Below are 14,414 nucleotides of genomic sequence, written 5' to 3' on the forward strand. Positions count from 1 at the left end.
GAATCACTCACGTAAATTGGCAGATTGTTCTGAGTTACCTACAGAGAATTCAACCCAAATTCGTGACAGCAAGAAATCTGTTTCTGCGCAGTAATCCAAATCTAGTATGAACCTTACTATCAAAGACTTTACTTGGCACAACAATGCAGTAAAATAAAGATAAGGAGAGGTTGCTACAGTAGTAACAACTTCCAAGACTCAAATATAAAACAAAAGTGCAGAACTAAAATCATGGGTTGTCTCCTATAAGCGCTTTTCTTTAACGCCTTTCAGCTAGGCGCAGAAAGTGTGTATCAAGTAACATCAAGAGACGAAGCATCAACATCATAATTTGTTCTAATGATAGAATCAAAAGGTAACTTCATTCTCTTTCTAGGGAAGTGTTCCATACCTTTCCTGAGAGGAAATTGATATTTAATATTACCTTCCTTCATATCAATAATAGCACCAACAGTTCGAAGAAAAGGTCTTCCCAATATAATGGGACAAGATGCATTGCATTCAATATCCAAGACAACAAAATCAACGGGGACAAAGTTATTGTTAACCGTAATGCGAACATTATCAACCCTCCCCAAAGGTTTCTTTGTAGAGTTATCAGCAAGATTAACATCCAAATAACAATTTTTCAATGGTGGCAAGTCAAGCATATTATAGATTTTCTTGGGCATAACGGAAATACTTGCACCAAGATCACATAAAGCATTACAATCAAAGTCATTGACCTTCATCTTAATGATGGGCTCCCAACCATCCTCTAACTTCCTAGGAATAGAAGTTTCAAGTTTTAATTTATCTTCTCTAGCTTTTATGAGAGCATTTGTAATTACCTTATCAATCTTATCACTCAAGGAGGAGGTTTCTTCGACAGAATTTACCTTCTTACCTTGTGGAGCTCTTTCCGTGTGCCATTCAGAGTAATTAATCATCATATTATCAAGAAGCTTTGTTGCGGCGCCTAGAGTGATGAACATAAAAGTACCTCCAGCAGCTGAATCCAATAGGTTCCGCGAAGAAAAATTCAGTCCTGCATAAAAGGTTTGGATGATCATCCAAGTAGTCAGTCCATGGGTTGGGCAATTTTTAACAAAAGATTTCATTCTTTCCCATGCTTGGGCAACATGCTCATTATCCAATTGTTTAAAATTCATTATGCTACTTCTCAAAGATATAATTTTAGCAGGAGGATAATATCTACCAATGAAAGCATCCTTACATTTAGTCCATGAATCAATACTATTCTTAGGCAGAGATAGCAACCAATCTTTAGCTCTTCCTCTTAATGAGAAAGAAAACAATTTTAATTTTATAATGTCACCATCTACATCCTTATACTTTTGCATTTCACATAGTTCAACAAAATTATTAAGATGGCGTGACATCATCAGAACTAACACCAGAAAATTACTCTCTCATAACAAGATTTAGTAAAGCAGGTTTAATTTCAAAGAATTCTGCTGCAGTAGCAGGTGGAGCAATAGGTGCGCATAAGAAATCATTATTATTTGTGTTTGTGAAGTCACACAACTTAGTATTTTCAGGAGTACCCATTTTAGCAACAGTAAATAAAGCAAACTAGATAAAGTAAATGCAAGTAACTAATTTTTTTGTGTTTTTAATATGGAGATTGCAAACAAGACAGTAAATAAAGTAAAACTAGCAACTAATTTTTTTGTGTTTTGTTTTAGTGCAGCAAACAAAGTAGTAAATAAAATAAAGCAAGACAAAAACAAAGTAAAGAGATTGGAAGTGGAGACTCCCCTTGCAGCGTGTCTTGATCTCCCCGGCAACGGCGCCAGAAATCGTCGTTGACACGCGTACAGCACGCGACCGTTGGGAACCCCAAGTGGAAGGTGTGATGCGTACAGCAGTAAGTTTCCCTCAGTAAGAAACCAAGGTTTATCGAACCAGTAGGAGCCAAGAAGCACGTTGAAGGTTGATGGCGGCGGAGTGTAGTGCGGCACAACACCAGGGATTCCGGCGCCAACGTGGAACCTGCACAACACAATCAAAGTACTTTGCCCCAACGTAACATTGAGGTTGTCAATCTCACCGGCTTGCTGTAACAAAGGATTAGATGTATAGTGTGGATGATGATGTTTGCAGAAAACAGTAGAACGAGTATTGCAGTAGATTGTATTCGATGTAAAAGAATGGACCGGGGTCCACAGTTCACTAGTGGTGTCTCTCCCATAAGATAAATAGCATGTTGGGTGAACAAATTACAGTTGGGCAATTGACAAATAAAGATGGCATGATAATGCACATACATGTTATGATGAGTAGTGTGAAATTCAATTGGGCATTACGACAAAGTACATAGACCGCTATCCAGCATGCATCTATGCCTAAAAAGTCCACCTTCAGGTTATTATCCGAACCCCCTCCAGTATTAAGTTTCAAATAACAGACAATTGCATTAAGTATGGTGCGTAATGTAATCAACAAATACATCCTTAGACATAGCATTGATGTTTTATCCCTAGTGGCAACAGCACATCCACAACCTTAGAACTTTCTGTCACTGTCCCAGATTTAATGGAGGCATGAACCCACTATCGAGCATAAATACTCCCTCTTGGAGTTACAAGTAACGACTTGGCCAGAGCCTCTACTAATAACGGAGAGCATGCAAGATCATAAACAACACATAGATGATAGATTGATAATCAACATAACATAGCATTCATTATTCATCGGATCCCAACAAACGCAACATGTAGCATTACAGATAGATGATCTTGATCATGTTAGGCAGCGCACAAGATCCAACAATGATAGCACAATTAGGAGAAGACGACCATCTAGATACTGCTATGGACCCATAGTCCAGGGGTGAACTACTCACATATCACTCCGGAGGCGACCATGGCGGTGAAGAGTCCTCCGGGAGATGATTCCCCTCTCCGGCAGGGTGCCGGAGGCGATCTCCTGAATCCCCCGAGATGGGATTGGCGGCGGCGTCTCTGGAAGGTTTTCCGTATCGTGACTCTCGGTACTGGGGTATTCGCGACGAAGACTTTAAGTAGGCGGAAGGGCGGAGTCGGAGGGCTGACGGGGGCCCCACATGCTAGGGCCGCGTGGGCCCCTCCTGGGCCGCGCCTCCCTAGTGTGGCGGCGCCTCATCGCCCCACTTCGGTTCCCTTTCGGTGTTCTGGAAGCTTCGTGGAAAAATAGGCCCCTGGGCGTTGATTTCGTCCAATTCCGAGAATATTTCCTTACTAGGATTTCTGAAACCAAAAACAGCAGAAAACATCAACTGGCTCTTCGGCATCTTGTTAATAGGTTAGTGCCGAAAAATGCATAAATATGACATAAAGTATTTATAAAACATGTAGGTATTGTCATAAAACAAGCATGGAACATAAGAAATTATCGATACGTTGGAGACGTATCAGTCGTGAGCGAACTCGGGGGAAGCCGCAGAGCAGCACGTAGAGGACACCACATGCTCGGGGGAAGCCATCGTAGCCGCGGCCCCGTAGGACTTCGGGCGCCACGTACGTCTGGGTGCCTCACTGCGTGTGGAGCAGCCCGTCCTGCCGCAGCTGCTCGGGCAGCGCGGCGAGGCCGAAGTCGGTGACCTTGAGCCGGCCCTCCTCGTCGAGGAGCAGGTTCTCCGGACCTGGAACGGCGACGCGCGGCAGAGTCCCCGGGTTGGGGAGTGGCGGGCCAGCGGCAGCTCATGGGAGGGGGAGATTCGGGACAGCTCCTACGGCGGCGAATCCTGGGCGTGGGGGCGGTGAGGACGGCAAGGGTTGGTGGTGGTGCAGGAGGCGCCGCTGCGAGCGGCCTCCATCGCCACCTCCTCGCCCCGCACCTTGTTCTTCCGCCGTCGGGGTTGGGGTTGGGTTTGGTGGAGCCGTCGGGGTCGGGCCTTGTTTCTTTTTTTCTTATTTTCTCTGTTCTTTCTAATCTATCGATGCACTTAGGGGCATAAAAGTCCAGCAAAAAAACTGTTTGACGGGAGTGCTAACGGAATTAACGGAAGGACCAAATAAGAAACCAACCAAACTTTGTGTGTCAAGAAAGGAAGAAAAAATTTGTCAGGGACAAAAAAGGAAGCCAAACTTTATCGAGGACCAAATAAGGAATTCTCTCCATTTTGAATAGGAGATATAGTACGGAGTAGTAGAATTTCTCTTAATCGAAGAGCCAACATCTTCTGTATGATCTTGTCCACATAAACTTGATTCAGCTTGTGGGACTGATTGCGATGCTCCGATTGATTAAAAAAAAAATCGTGTGTGTTACGGCTGCTAAGCTGTCGACGCTCGCGTACCCGATGAATCGACTGTAACGGGTGAAAATTTTGATATAAATTTGCTTTCACTTAGTAGAGGTGGAGCACTTGACAAAATCAGCCGGCCTGGAAAACCTATAACAAAAGCGGGCGGCGTCGAAAGGTACCATAACACCACGTTGGTGGATCATCTATTCACGTGGCGTCCCCCTTTCCGCAGTTTTTCCATCGGATCACAGCGGTACAACCATCTTTCCGGCGCGGGGCCGGCGCGCCATCATTGAGCCCACGACCCAAGCCGTCCGTCCCATAGATCACCATCGCATCTGCGCCGCCGGTTTCACGCATCTCCAACGCGGTGACCCATCCCATGCTCGCGCGTCTGGATGGGTCGAATCGGACAAATTCGCGGCCCAGCACAACCACGTATCACAAATACGGATCGTCACGGGTGTCCGGGACGACCCAAATCTGGCCCAATCTGGGACAGGTTTGCGTGGCCGCGGATGGCACGCGGCGTCCTCACGTATCCGCCTAGCTGGCCCAGCTATCGGTACCCCAGTCCTATTAAATGTGGACTGGGGGATGGGGTTGTTCCTATCCAGTCTCCACTCTCCATTCCGGCCGCACGCACGCACGAGCTTCCGCGCCGCCAAGGCCCCGAAGCGGGAGTTCCCGCCGTCCACCAACGACCACGAGGTCGGCAGCAGCCGGCGAATCGTGCCGCCGGCGTTCGACATGGGGCCGTCGGCTCCTCCCATCCGCGACCGGATCTACGTCACCGTAGCGGTGGCGCAGATGTTCTGGGATGCCGGCGTCCCAATGCCGTGGGGGGGACGTGCACCTCCCCCATGGCTAGCACCTGAGCCCAGATCGGGTTCCGGTGCCGCCGATCCCGGGCTCCGCCCGCGCCCGCATCGCGGAGATCCGGAGGCGCCGCGCGTAGCTGCCGGCGGACCTCCGGGAGCACCCCGCCTACGGCGACACAAGTCCCAACTGGGACTTGTGGTTCGAGGTGGAGCACGATGCGCGCCGGCGCACGTGCTTCACCTCGGCGATGACGCTGCCTCGCGGGCAGCCGCGCACGCCTGCTAGGCGGGCTGGCCGCCTCCCCGACGACCTCTACATCAACGAGCCCGCGGCGGCGCCCCAGCCACAGCCCCAACCGCAGCAGGAGTCCCAGGAGGAGGATGACCCCGAGCTGTAAGCAGCGTTCGCGGTGTCCCGCGTGCTCAGCGACCTCGAGGAGCTGGCCAAATGGCCGCACCTCGTTGAGACGATGCGCGCCTCCGCGCTGGAGGAGATGGCCAGGAAGGCCCAGGAGGACGCGCAGGCGGAGGTGTGGGCCTTCCTCGAGATGACTCGCCGGGAGGAGGAGGCCACGCGCCAGGCGGCGCTCCGGCAGGAAGCGGACCTGCATGCCGCAGCGGCGGAGCAGCTCCGGAAGGAGGCCGCGCGGAGGGTACGCCTGCGCAGGCCGGTGAGCCCTCCGGACCCGCACTCCGCCTGGGAAAGGCGCAGTGGTCGCCCTGGCCGGAGTCCCCGGCACCCTCCGGCGTGTCCAGCCGGAACAGCGCGTCGCCGCCAGGGGCGTCGTCCTCATCGACGGCGACGACGACGAGTACTATGGGAGTAGTACTGCGCACCGGCGGCCACCGTGCTCCCAAACCCTGGCCTAGGGTTTGCTGTTGTTTTTTAGTTTAAAGCCCATATAGGGCTTCTTTTGTGTAAAAATTGCCAAAATAGAGCTAAGTTTAATGAATCCCTAGTTTAAATTTACTTTTTTGTTGTTTTCTTTTTTCCTTTATATTTTTCTTTTATTTTTTTACATCTTGCGATGCGTTGACACTTTAGGCGCAGCGTGCGACCCAAACGGACACGCGGACGACGCGCTGCGCGTGGCCATCCAAACGGTGTAAGACGGACGGCCGAACGGTTCGTTGTTTGGGTGGGACGGTTCACTACAAACTAAACTAGTATCGCGCTACACTAGGGCAGTCGGCCGGCAGGAGTCCCCCGCAAACGCAGCCGCCGATGAGTTCATCGATCCCTTCTCGTCCCCTCCGCCGCGCCCCTTGATGTTAACGCCCCAGCTAACCCCAATTTCCCAATAATCGCAGCCCACGCGGCCGCACTCGCCCCAAAAGCCCCAAACCCGAGAGACAACACCCTCAACCCAACCCCAAAATGTCCGACCAATCCGCCGCCGCCGCCGCCGCCGCGGGCGACGACGGCATCTTCACCCGGTGCCTGCTGGCGCTCTACATCCTGAGCCCGGTCACCGTGTTCCTGCTCCGCTTCCTCTCCGCGCCCTACGGCAAGCTCTCGCGCCCGGGGTGGGGGCCGGCCATGCCGGCCCCGACCGCCTGGTGCCTCATGGAGAGCCCCACCCTCTGGCTCCCGCCCCTCATCACCCCGCTCCCCCTCCTCCTCGCCGCCGCCCCGCTCGCCTTGCTGCCACCCACCCTCTTCGCGCTCCACTACCTCCAGCGCACCTTCCTCCACCCGCTCCGCCTCGTCCAGCTCCGCCGCCCCCCGGCGCCCTTCCCCTTCTTCATCGCCCTCTGCGGCTTCAGCTTCAACATCCTCAACGCTTACGTGCAGGCCCGCTCCTGGACCCTCCACTCCGCCGCCCCAGCCTCCCCCTTCGCGCTCGCCCGCTGCCTCGCCGGGGTGGCCCTCTTCGCGTGGGGGATGCGGGTCAACGTCGCCGCCGACAGGCACCTGCTGCGGCTCAAGGAGGCCGGCGGCGGGTACAGGGTCCCCAGGGGTGGATGGTTCGACAAGGTCACCTGCCCCAACTACTTCGGCGAGATCGTCGAGTGGCTCGGCTACTGCCTTGTGGCGTGGTCGCCGGCGGCGTGGGGCTTCTTCCTCTACACCTGCGCCAACCTCATGCCCAGGGCCAGGGATCACCGCCAGTGGTACCTGAACAAGTTCGGCGAAGAGTACCCGGCGGAGCGCAAGGCCGTCATCCCATACATCTACTAGCCCTGGCTCCTCCGTAACTTCAAAATGGTGTGGCTGAGGAGAGCTGTGATCCTCCTGTTCCTGACTAGCTAGTGCCTGCTTGTAATGATGGTGTGGGGTATTATTACCTGATTCCTTTCCTTTCGAGATTTTGAATATGATTGGGAGCAGAACTCAAGTGCTGAGAGATCGTGCCTCAAGAAGATTCCAGGTGCATGTGCAACAGCCGTTCCCTTTTCTATACACCACTCTGATTTTATTCTTAAAACCTGACACATTCTAGTACTAGTAGTCTTTAATTAACATCCAACAATTCTCCTCATTGTGAGTCACTCCACCAGTCCATCAGCATTTTCACTAAATTCCCCTAAATTGATCTTACTAATTTGTAATTTTAAGCGACCAGGCTGTTCCATATGCTGTATATGAAATGCGATCGGAATGAAAATGGCTGATTGTTAATCCAAAGGCTTAATTACACGAATCATATTCAAGACAAAAAAAAAATTGAACTCGAGATTCAAGACAATTTTAAGCAAAGACAATTCCAGGTACTACTTAGGAATACAAATCATCTAGTACATTTCTTTTCCAAAACGTGTCAGTATGAGAGTAGTAACAAGACAAGTACTATGATGTTCATCTAACAAAAGGAACTTGACAAAGCTAACCAAAAGTGTGATGGGTTTATGTGCATCCTTGAGAAGTTGGACCTGATGAGTTCTGGGAAGACAGAAAGGATGACAACATGATAACAAACTAAATTTCACACCCAAGATGACCAAAACTCGAATTGCTTTATTGATAACCAGAAGATTCCGGTACAGATCAAGATAGTATTGTTACACACCAAAAAAAACATACAGAACAAAACAACAGTTGCATCCTCTCTGCACTTCGAAAGTGTAACGGGATACACGCAACAGAACAAGCTTCGTACGTTGCTTCTCTCTTCTCAGCTACAACGGAAGCAGGGGAGGTTATTTGGGCACTGTGGATCATTATAAATCCTTATTACTGCCGAGCATTAGCATCCAGCGAACTTCATCGCCATTGTGTCTTCTCTTCATGGAACAGGGCTAGCAGTGATGCCCCAGATTTCCTTTGCATACTGGGCAATGGTACGGTCGCTGCTGAACTTGCCGCTTCCAGCTGTGTTCAGGATAGACATCTTGATCCATCTCTTCTTGTCCCTGTCAATTGTCATGGAAACATGAGTTAACTAACAATCAACACGATCCATCTCAAATTCTAAGTATCGACACAATGCAAAGATATTATGTTGGTATCCTTACTTGTAGGCTTCATCGACTCGGGCCTGTGCATCAATGTAGCTTGGGAAGTCATAGCCAACAAGGAAGTAATCACCACGCCCAAATCCAGAGTTCCCTTCGAGGGAATCCAAGAGAGGAGTATAGTCATAGGTACCAAAAGCACCACTCCTGACGAACTGCTTGGCTTCTTCAAAGCGTGGGTCTGGTTTGAACTGTTTATAGTGTTAACAAAGAAGTTAATAATAGGCCATCTGACAGTGAGAATAATATCAATGAACCAACAATGCTACAAATTTTATTTAGCTTTTTACAGCCAACTCAATATTGTCTGCATGACTCATTATCTATGGGAGAAGATCTTACCAGGCCATTTTCTCTATCCTTCCTCAGACCAGCAACCTGATCTGCTTTGGCACCGAAAAGGAAGAAGTTGTCTTGTCCAACTTCTTCTCTGATTTCAACATTGGCTCCATCAAGAGTTCCAATGATAACGCAGCCATTCAGTGAGAACTTCATGTTACTTGTTCCACTTGCTTCCATGCCTGCAGTACTAATATGCTGCGACAGTTCACTGCCAGGAATGAGCACTTCAGCCACCGAGACATTGTAATTTGGAATGAACACCACCTGGAAGGAACAAGAACCTCGTTTTAAATTTTAAAAAAATTACAAGTACATGTATATTTAGTATTTTGCTAATGTGTACTACAAAAGAATTATATTTACGAATGACAACATAGAATGGTGTCTGAGAATGAATTGCCAAATAAGTTGTGGATGTGATAGCATGCTGAAAAAATTGATACCTTCAGATATTTGTTAACGTCAGGATCATTGTTCACCACAGCGCCAACATCGGTTACCAATTTCACTATTCTTTTAGCGTTGGTGTATGTTGCAAATGCCTTCCCTCCTACCATGACAGTGCGTGGTGTAACCTTCTGCTTCTCTTCTGCGCTCATTTCCTAACATGATAGATAGGCCTATTTCAGATCCGTAATACAGAGTATTTTCCATGTAATGAAAATAGCGAAGCTGTAAGAATAGGGACAGTCCGAGAAAGAAGTCAAACCTTTAATTTCTTGTATCTGTACACAGCTCCCAAGATGTTCATCAGCTGTCTTTTGTATTCATGGATGCGCTTAATTTGTATATCGAAAAGGCTATTTGGGTCAATTGTAACACCTGTCACATCCAACACATGCTTGGCTAGGCGCTTCTTGCTGGCCAACTTGGCTGCTGCCCACTCAGCGTGAAGTTTTTCATCATCTGCGAACTGTTAAAAATTCTCAGTTATATTGTGATTGTGTGATTGGTAATAACATAAATGCAAGATTAGAAGCATGCACACATACTTTCCGAAGTCCGGTAAGAAGATCAAGGTTGCTAGTCCACTGGTCTGTTTTTAGCCATTTCGTGACTATTTCACTCAACTCAGGGTTGCAGAAACGGAGCCATCTACGGGGTGTAATTCCATTGGTTTTGTTCTGGAATTTGTTGGGCCAAATAGACAGATAATCTGCGAACAGCTCTTCCTTCAAAATGTTGCTGTGTAACTCGGCCACTCCATTCACCTGTCAGAATAATTTAGTGCACTGCATTACGGTCTACCTCATATGATATGGGAAGACAAATAGAAGCTGTGACTCACAGAAGGTACAGAGTAGAGAACTAAAGCACACATAAATACATTTCAATGAAAATTCTTAGAAAGTTATCATAGAGAAACAAGTCCAACAATGGGATTCAAAATGATTAAGATATTGTGATTTGCAGAATAGATAAATATACGCAATCATGGTCCAGTAGGAGGATACTCTGTTAAATAGATCACAATACTGTTTATGTGCTTACTGTGTCTTTATTATCTTTAATGAGGCAATGGAAATCAACAATAGAACATAATAACCAAAGACGGTGTGAATATCAACTTAAAAAGTTTATGCCATAGATAAATATGAATTTGCACAAACTTAAAAGCTATCTTATGTACTCCCTCCGATCAAAAATAAGCATCAGGCCTTTACTTCAATGTTCCGACAATTATTATGGATCGTAGGAAGTAGTAAAGATGATCAAGCTAGTACTCGTTAAGCTTGTGAAGCTGTGAGGTAACAGGTTGTAGAACATGATAATGAAATAACAAGCTGTAGAACATGACAAAGAACAAAGGTAAATAAATTGCATGTACCGTGTGTGCAGCCACTACACACAAATTCGCCATCCGCACCACTGGCTTCTGGGGAGAGTTATCTAACACACTCATCGAATCGAGCTTTCCCTCCATATCCTTCCGGGTGGAGATCACCAGTTCTCTGAACTGAAAGCCAATGACACAACTTTGTCATTTTGTGCCCTAACTGTGGTGTCCCCAAATAGTAAGTGTGGCATGACACTTACCCGTTTGTCAATTTCCTCAATAATTTCCATTTGTCGTGGAAGCAATTTCCTCATTACAGCTTGTGACCATTTCTCAAGGGCTTCAGGAAGAACTGTATGATTGGTGTAAGCAACCGTTCTGGACCGTGAGAAAGATTTGTTAATAAGTACACTTGTAAAAGTGATAAAGGAAAGCTAAATACTGATGGAAAATATCAGGAAAGATATCAAAATAATATGAATCACTTGTACAAAATGAATCTCACTTGTTTGTGACATCCCAAGCTTCATCCCAACCAAGTCCCTCCTCATCCATAAGAATCCTCATTAGCTCAGGGATGGCAAGAGTTGGGTGAGTGTCATTCATTTGAACAGCAACTTTCGAGGGGAACTCACTCCACTTCCCTGAAGCTCTGTCAGGTTTCCTTTCTTTAAATCTGAAAATAATATCCTGGGAAAAAATCATAGTCAGTAATGCCTGTCAACATTCATCGCGGAGATTAATCAAGATACTGAGAAAAGACGAAATAAAACCACGTTGTAACTGCATGAAAGATGGAAATGGTAATTAAATGTGCAGTGACTGAAATATTGGTCATGATTATGATAGTAACCATATTACATTCCTTAATAAAACTCAATCGAGCACTTTTGTTATGCAAGATGGTGAAATTTCATACAGCACGCAACAATACAAGAGAATGCAACATACTGTTTTGGAAGTATCTCAAACATCATTTCTCAAACAAACAAAAGCACAAGCTGGCGAGAAAAGCAGCTTCCTTTTGCAATAACCAACTACTACCAATTAAGTACCTGAAGTGATGCGCTGCACAGGAAAAACTGCTGCTTTAATCTCAGAAGCTTTCCCTCTTCTGTAGCATCACCAGGATAGAGAACAGCACAGATCTACAAGATGTACAATATATTTTTAAGTCAAATTAGCTAGTTCATGAAGGACGGAATTGAAAAGAAAGATATAATAACTCTTCTTGTTTAAATATGGGCACGAACAGAAGATATAGGAAACACACAATACATAATTTGTAACTTATTATCTAAGATTGATCTATTAACATCCCACATATCCCTTTTCACAACTAAAAATAATGTTAAAACCACAATAAATAACAATTTGTGTAAACCTCTTAGGAGGCGTGTAACAACTTCTATCTTTTCAATGAAATGAAACGCAAAGATTCATTGTGTTTTCTCGAAAAAAAACTCTTTAACATCGCTTATGAACAAGTTATTTAACGAGAAGACCTGTGCATGGAAATCTGAAAAAAAGATAGTTATCACATTCGGCGGTTGTTTTACTTAATGAAATTTCGGATATTGATTTAGAGGAACAAAAGATAAAATTACTGGTTTCAGTATGTTTCCATCGATCGGGAGCAGTATCCACGTGGCTAAAGGTGCCACTGGTGGCCAACTAATGCAGCTTATATGAGCAATTGAGTGACTCAGTTTAGGATTCCATATAACCTGTTGTGCCCTCGAATGAAGTTGAGCAGCTGACTCATACTGGCCATCATTGAATTGAAATAAGTTGAAATCCTCAGCACTAGCTTTTGCATCCCAAAGACGAAGACTGATGGCATTTTTAGTCTTGTACCCAGGAATTGGCACATCATAGGCTAAAGCATTCAGAACTTCTCCTCCAACCGCTTTCCGCCTATCGGATGATAAAGAAAACAAATATAGTGATTAAAGAGATACAACCAATATTTTCTCTACAATAGAACTTGATCATGCGTCCATATATGCTTACCTTCCATCTGGTGAAATCTCAACGTGGCCAAAGAATCTGACTGGGTACACAACGTCATGCCTGACAATCTCCCATGGGCTGAACTTCTGAAAATATTAAGGAGCAAAGCTATTATCGAGATCTAAATAAAAAAAGATCGTGACGAATGTTGTGCACATTTAGAAATGGTACCTCAAGCCAATCTTCAGCGACTTCTTCCTGGCCTTCCTTGGTAATGCGCTGCTTGAACAGGCCATACCGGTAACGGAGGCCATAGCCCCAAGCAGGCAAATTCAATGTTGCCATTGAATCCAAAAAGCAGGCTGCAAGCCTACCCAAGCCACCGTTTCCGAGAGCCATATCTCTCTCCTGAGATCAACAATAATTCACACCATCAATTTCTGGTAAAAAAATTACTGTAAAAAATTCTGGTAAAAAGAGGCTCCAGACATTTCAACCAAAGGTCTATTCAGGTGCCATGAACCCCTAATTCAGCTTCTTGGTGACAGATCTAGGTTCCTATAAAGTAAAGGTGTCTAACGGAGCTGAAAATATGCCCAACATTGTAGATCCTGAAGATCTGCTCGTGTTAGTATAGTAAACGACTGATTTCAGCTCTTCTTTACCAATGATCTGCCACCTCTAGATTACGGGGTATAGTACAACATTAAACAAGATGAAGTTACGGTTTCAGATCTAATATAGTGCAGTGGCTTCGTGGTAGTATAGTGCACCTTCTAATCATTTTTTGTTCCATTAAATAGTGGATCAAATCAAGGCCACCCAACCAGATACCTGAACCGGTTGTACAGACGCCAAACAAAAACTTACTTCGATTAGACAATATTATAAAAAATGTCCCAGTCAAACAAAGCACTAATTAAATAATGTCACTACCAAGAGTAGGAAGTACTCCTGCTTATGATTAAACAAAGCACAGTCCAATTTAGGATGAGAGGCACTGAAATGAAAGCCCACCTGTCCGGCGAGCGCCTCGAGCTCGTAGCCGAACTTCTTGACGGCCTCCGCGTATGCGCCGGTGATGTTGAGGTTGCCGACGGCGTTGGTGAGCGCGCGGCCCTGCAGGTACTCCATGGACAGGTAGTAGGTCTGCTTGGGATCCGTCTTGTGGAAATGCAGGTACGTGTCGTTCCATCTCTGCGCGCGCACAAAAGAAGACGGATCAAGTTCAGGCAAGGCAGGACGGGAGAGGAGCAGGTGATCTTGGGTGTTCCGTTGGGGTCGCGGAAGGCGCACCTGGAGGAGGTGGTCGCGGACGCTCTCGGCGGTGGCGAAGTAGGCCGGCTCGGGGCCGAAGGTGAGCGGCGAGAAGTGGGGGCTGTACTGCGCGTGGAAGGAGATGTTGCCGGCGATGGCGGCGGGGTCCTCCGCCGCGGGGCTGGCCGCCGGCTTGACCTTGTCCGCCGCGCTCATGGCGGTGTGGTGGGGAATTCGCTGTGTGGGGGAGGTGGTGATAAGGCTTCGGAGTTCGCGCACCGAATGAGGACGGTAAGAACTTTGGGAACCGTGGGCGCCTTTTGTAATGGATGGGAGGGGCTCACCGTTCACGGAGATGACGGCGAGGGATCCGAGAAATTGGGCGAGACGAACGATTTTTGGAAAAACTCGGAGAAGCTTTTATTTTAAGTGGTTGAGGACCAAAAGCAGGAGAAAATGAAGGCACGTCCGTTATTTTCTGAGCTCCCCTCTGATAGTTTCTTCTGCTCCTTGTTTTATGAAATTGTTTTTTTGCCGAATGATCTTTTTTTACAACTCATACCTAAAGATACATAAG

At 46.8% G+C, this 14,414-nt stretch overlaps 2 protein-coding genes across 2 annotated transcripts; one reads left to right on the forward strand and one right to left on the reverse strand.

Annotated features, from left to right (window-relative positions):
• The first annotated feature begins 6,235 nt into the window (after positions 1–6,235).
• Positions 6,236–7,458, forward strand: LOC127344432 (protein DEETIOLATED 2-like). Its single transcript, XM_051370701.2, has one exon. The coding sequence runs from the start codon at positions 6,431–6,433 to the stop codon at positions 7,232–7,234; it is 804 nt and encodes a 267-aa protein (XP_051226661.1). The 5' UTR covers positions 6,236–6,430; the 3' UTR covers positions 7,235–7,458.
• Positions 7,459–7,996: 538 nt separating this feature from the next.
• LOC127344431 (alpha-glucan phosphorylase, H isozyme) lies at positions 7,997–14,136 on the reverse strand. Its single transcript, XM_051370700.2, has 15 exons — positions 13,877–14,136; positions 13,598–13,777; positions 12,812–12,988; positions 12,641–12,726; positions 12,355–12,544; positions 11,683–11,775; positions 11,133–11,317; positions 10,888–11,005; positions 10,679–10,807; positions 9,843–10,061; positions 9,560–9,763; positions 9,294–9,452; positions 8,851–9,114; positions 8,509–8,699; positions 7,997–8,406 (listed from the first exon to the last, which is right to left on the reverse strand). Exons 1-15 carry the CDS (start codon positions 14,051–14,053, stop codon positions 8,280–8,282), a joined length of 2,499 nt encoding a protein of 832 aa, XP_051226660.1. The 5' UTR covers positions 14,054–14,136; the 3' UTR covers positions 7,997–8,279.
• Positions 14,137–14,414: the final 278 nt, after the last annotated feature.

Source organism: Lolium perenne, chromosome 3 (genome assembly GCF_019359855.2).
Source record: "Lolium perenne isolate Kyuss_39 chromosome 3, Kyuss_2.0, whole genome shotgun sequence".
In the NCBI taxonomy this organism is placed as follows: Eukaryota; Viridiplantae; Streptophyta; class Magnoliopsida; order Poales; family Poaceae; genus Lolium; species Lolium perenne.

Excerpts from the sequence above, each read along its gene's own strand:
- LOC127344432 (XM_051370701.2), top strand. The coding sequence starts at position 6,431 with ATGTCCGACCAATCCGCCGCCGCCGCCGCCGCCGCGGGCGACGACGGC.
- LOC127344431 (XM_051370700.2), bottom strand. The coding sequence starts at position 14,053 with ATGAGCGCGGCGGACAAGGTCAAGCCGGCGGCCAGCCCCGCGGCGGAG. Across the intron at positions 11,318-11,682 it reads TGTGCAGCGCATCACTTCAG|GATATTATTTTCAGATTTAA; the intron begins GTACTTAATTGG and ends ATTTTTTCCCAG. Across the intron at positions 10,062-10,678 it reads GTGTAGTGGCTGCACACACG|GTGAATGGAGTGGCCGAGTT; the intron begins GTACATGCAATT and ends TTATTCTGACAG.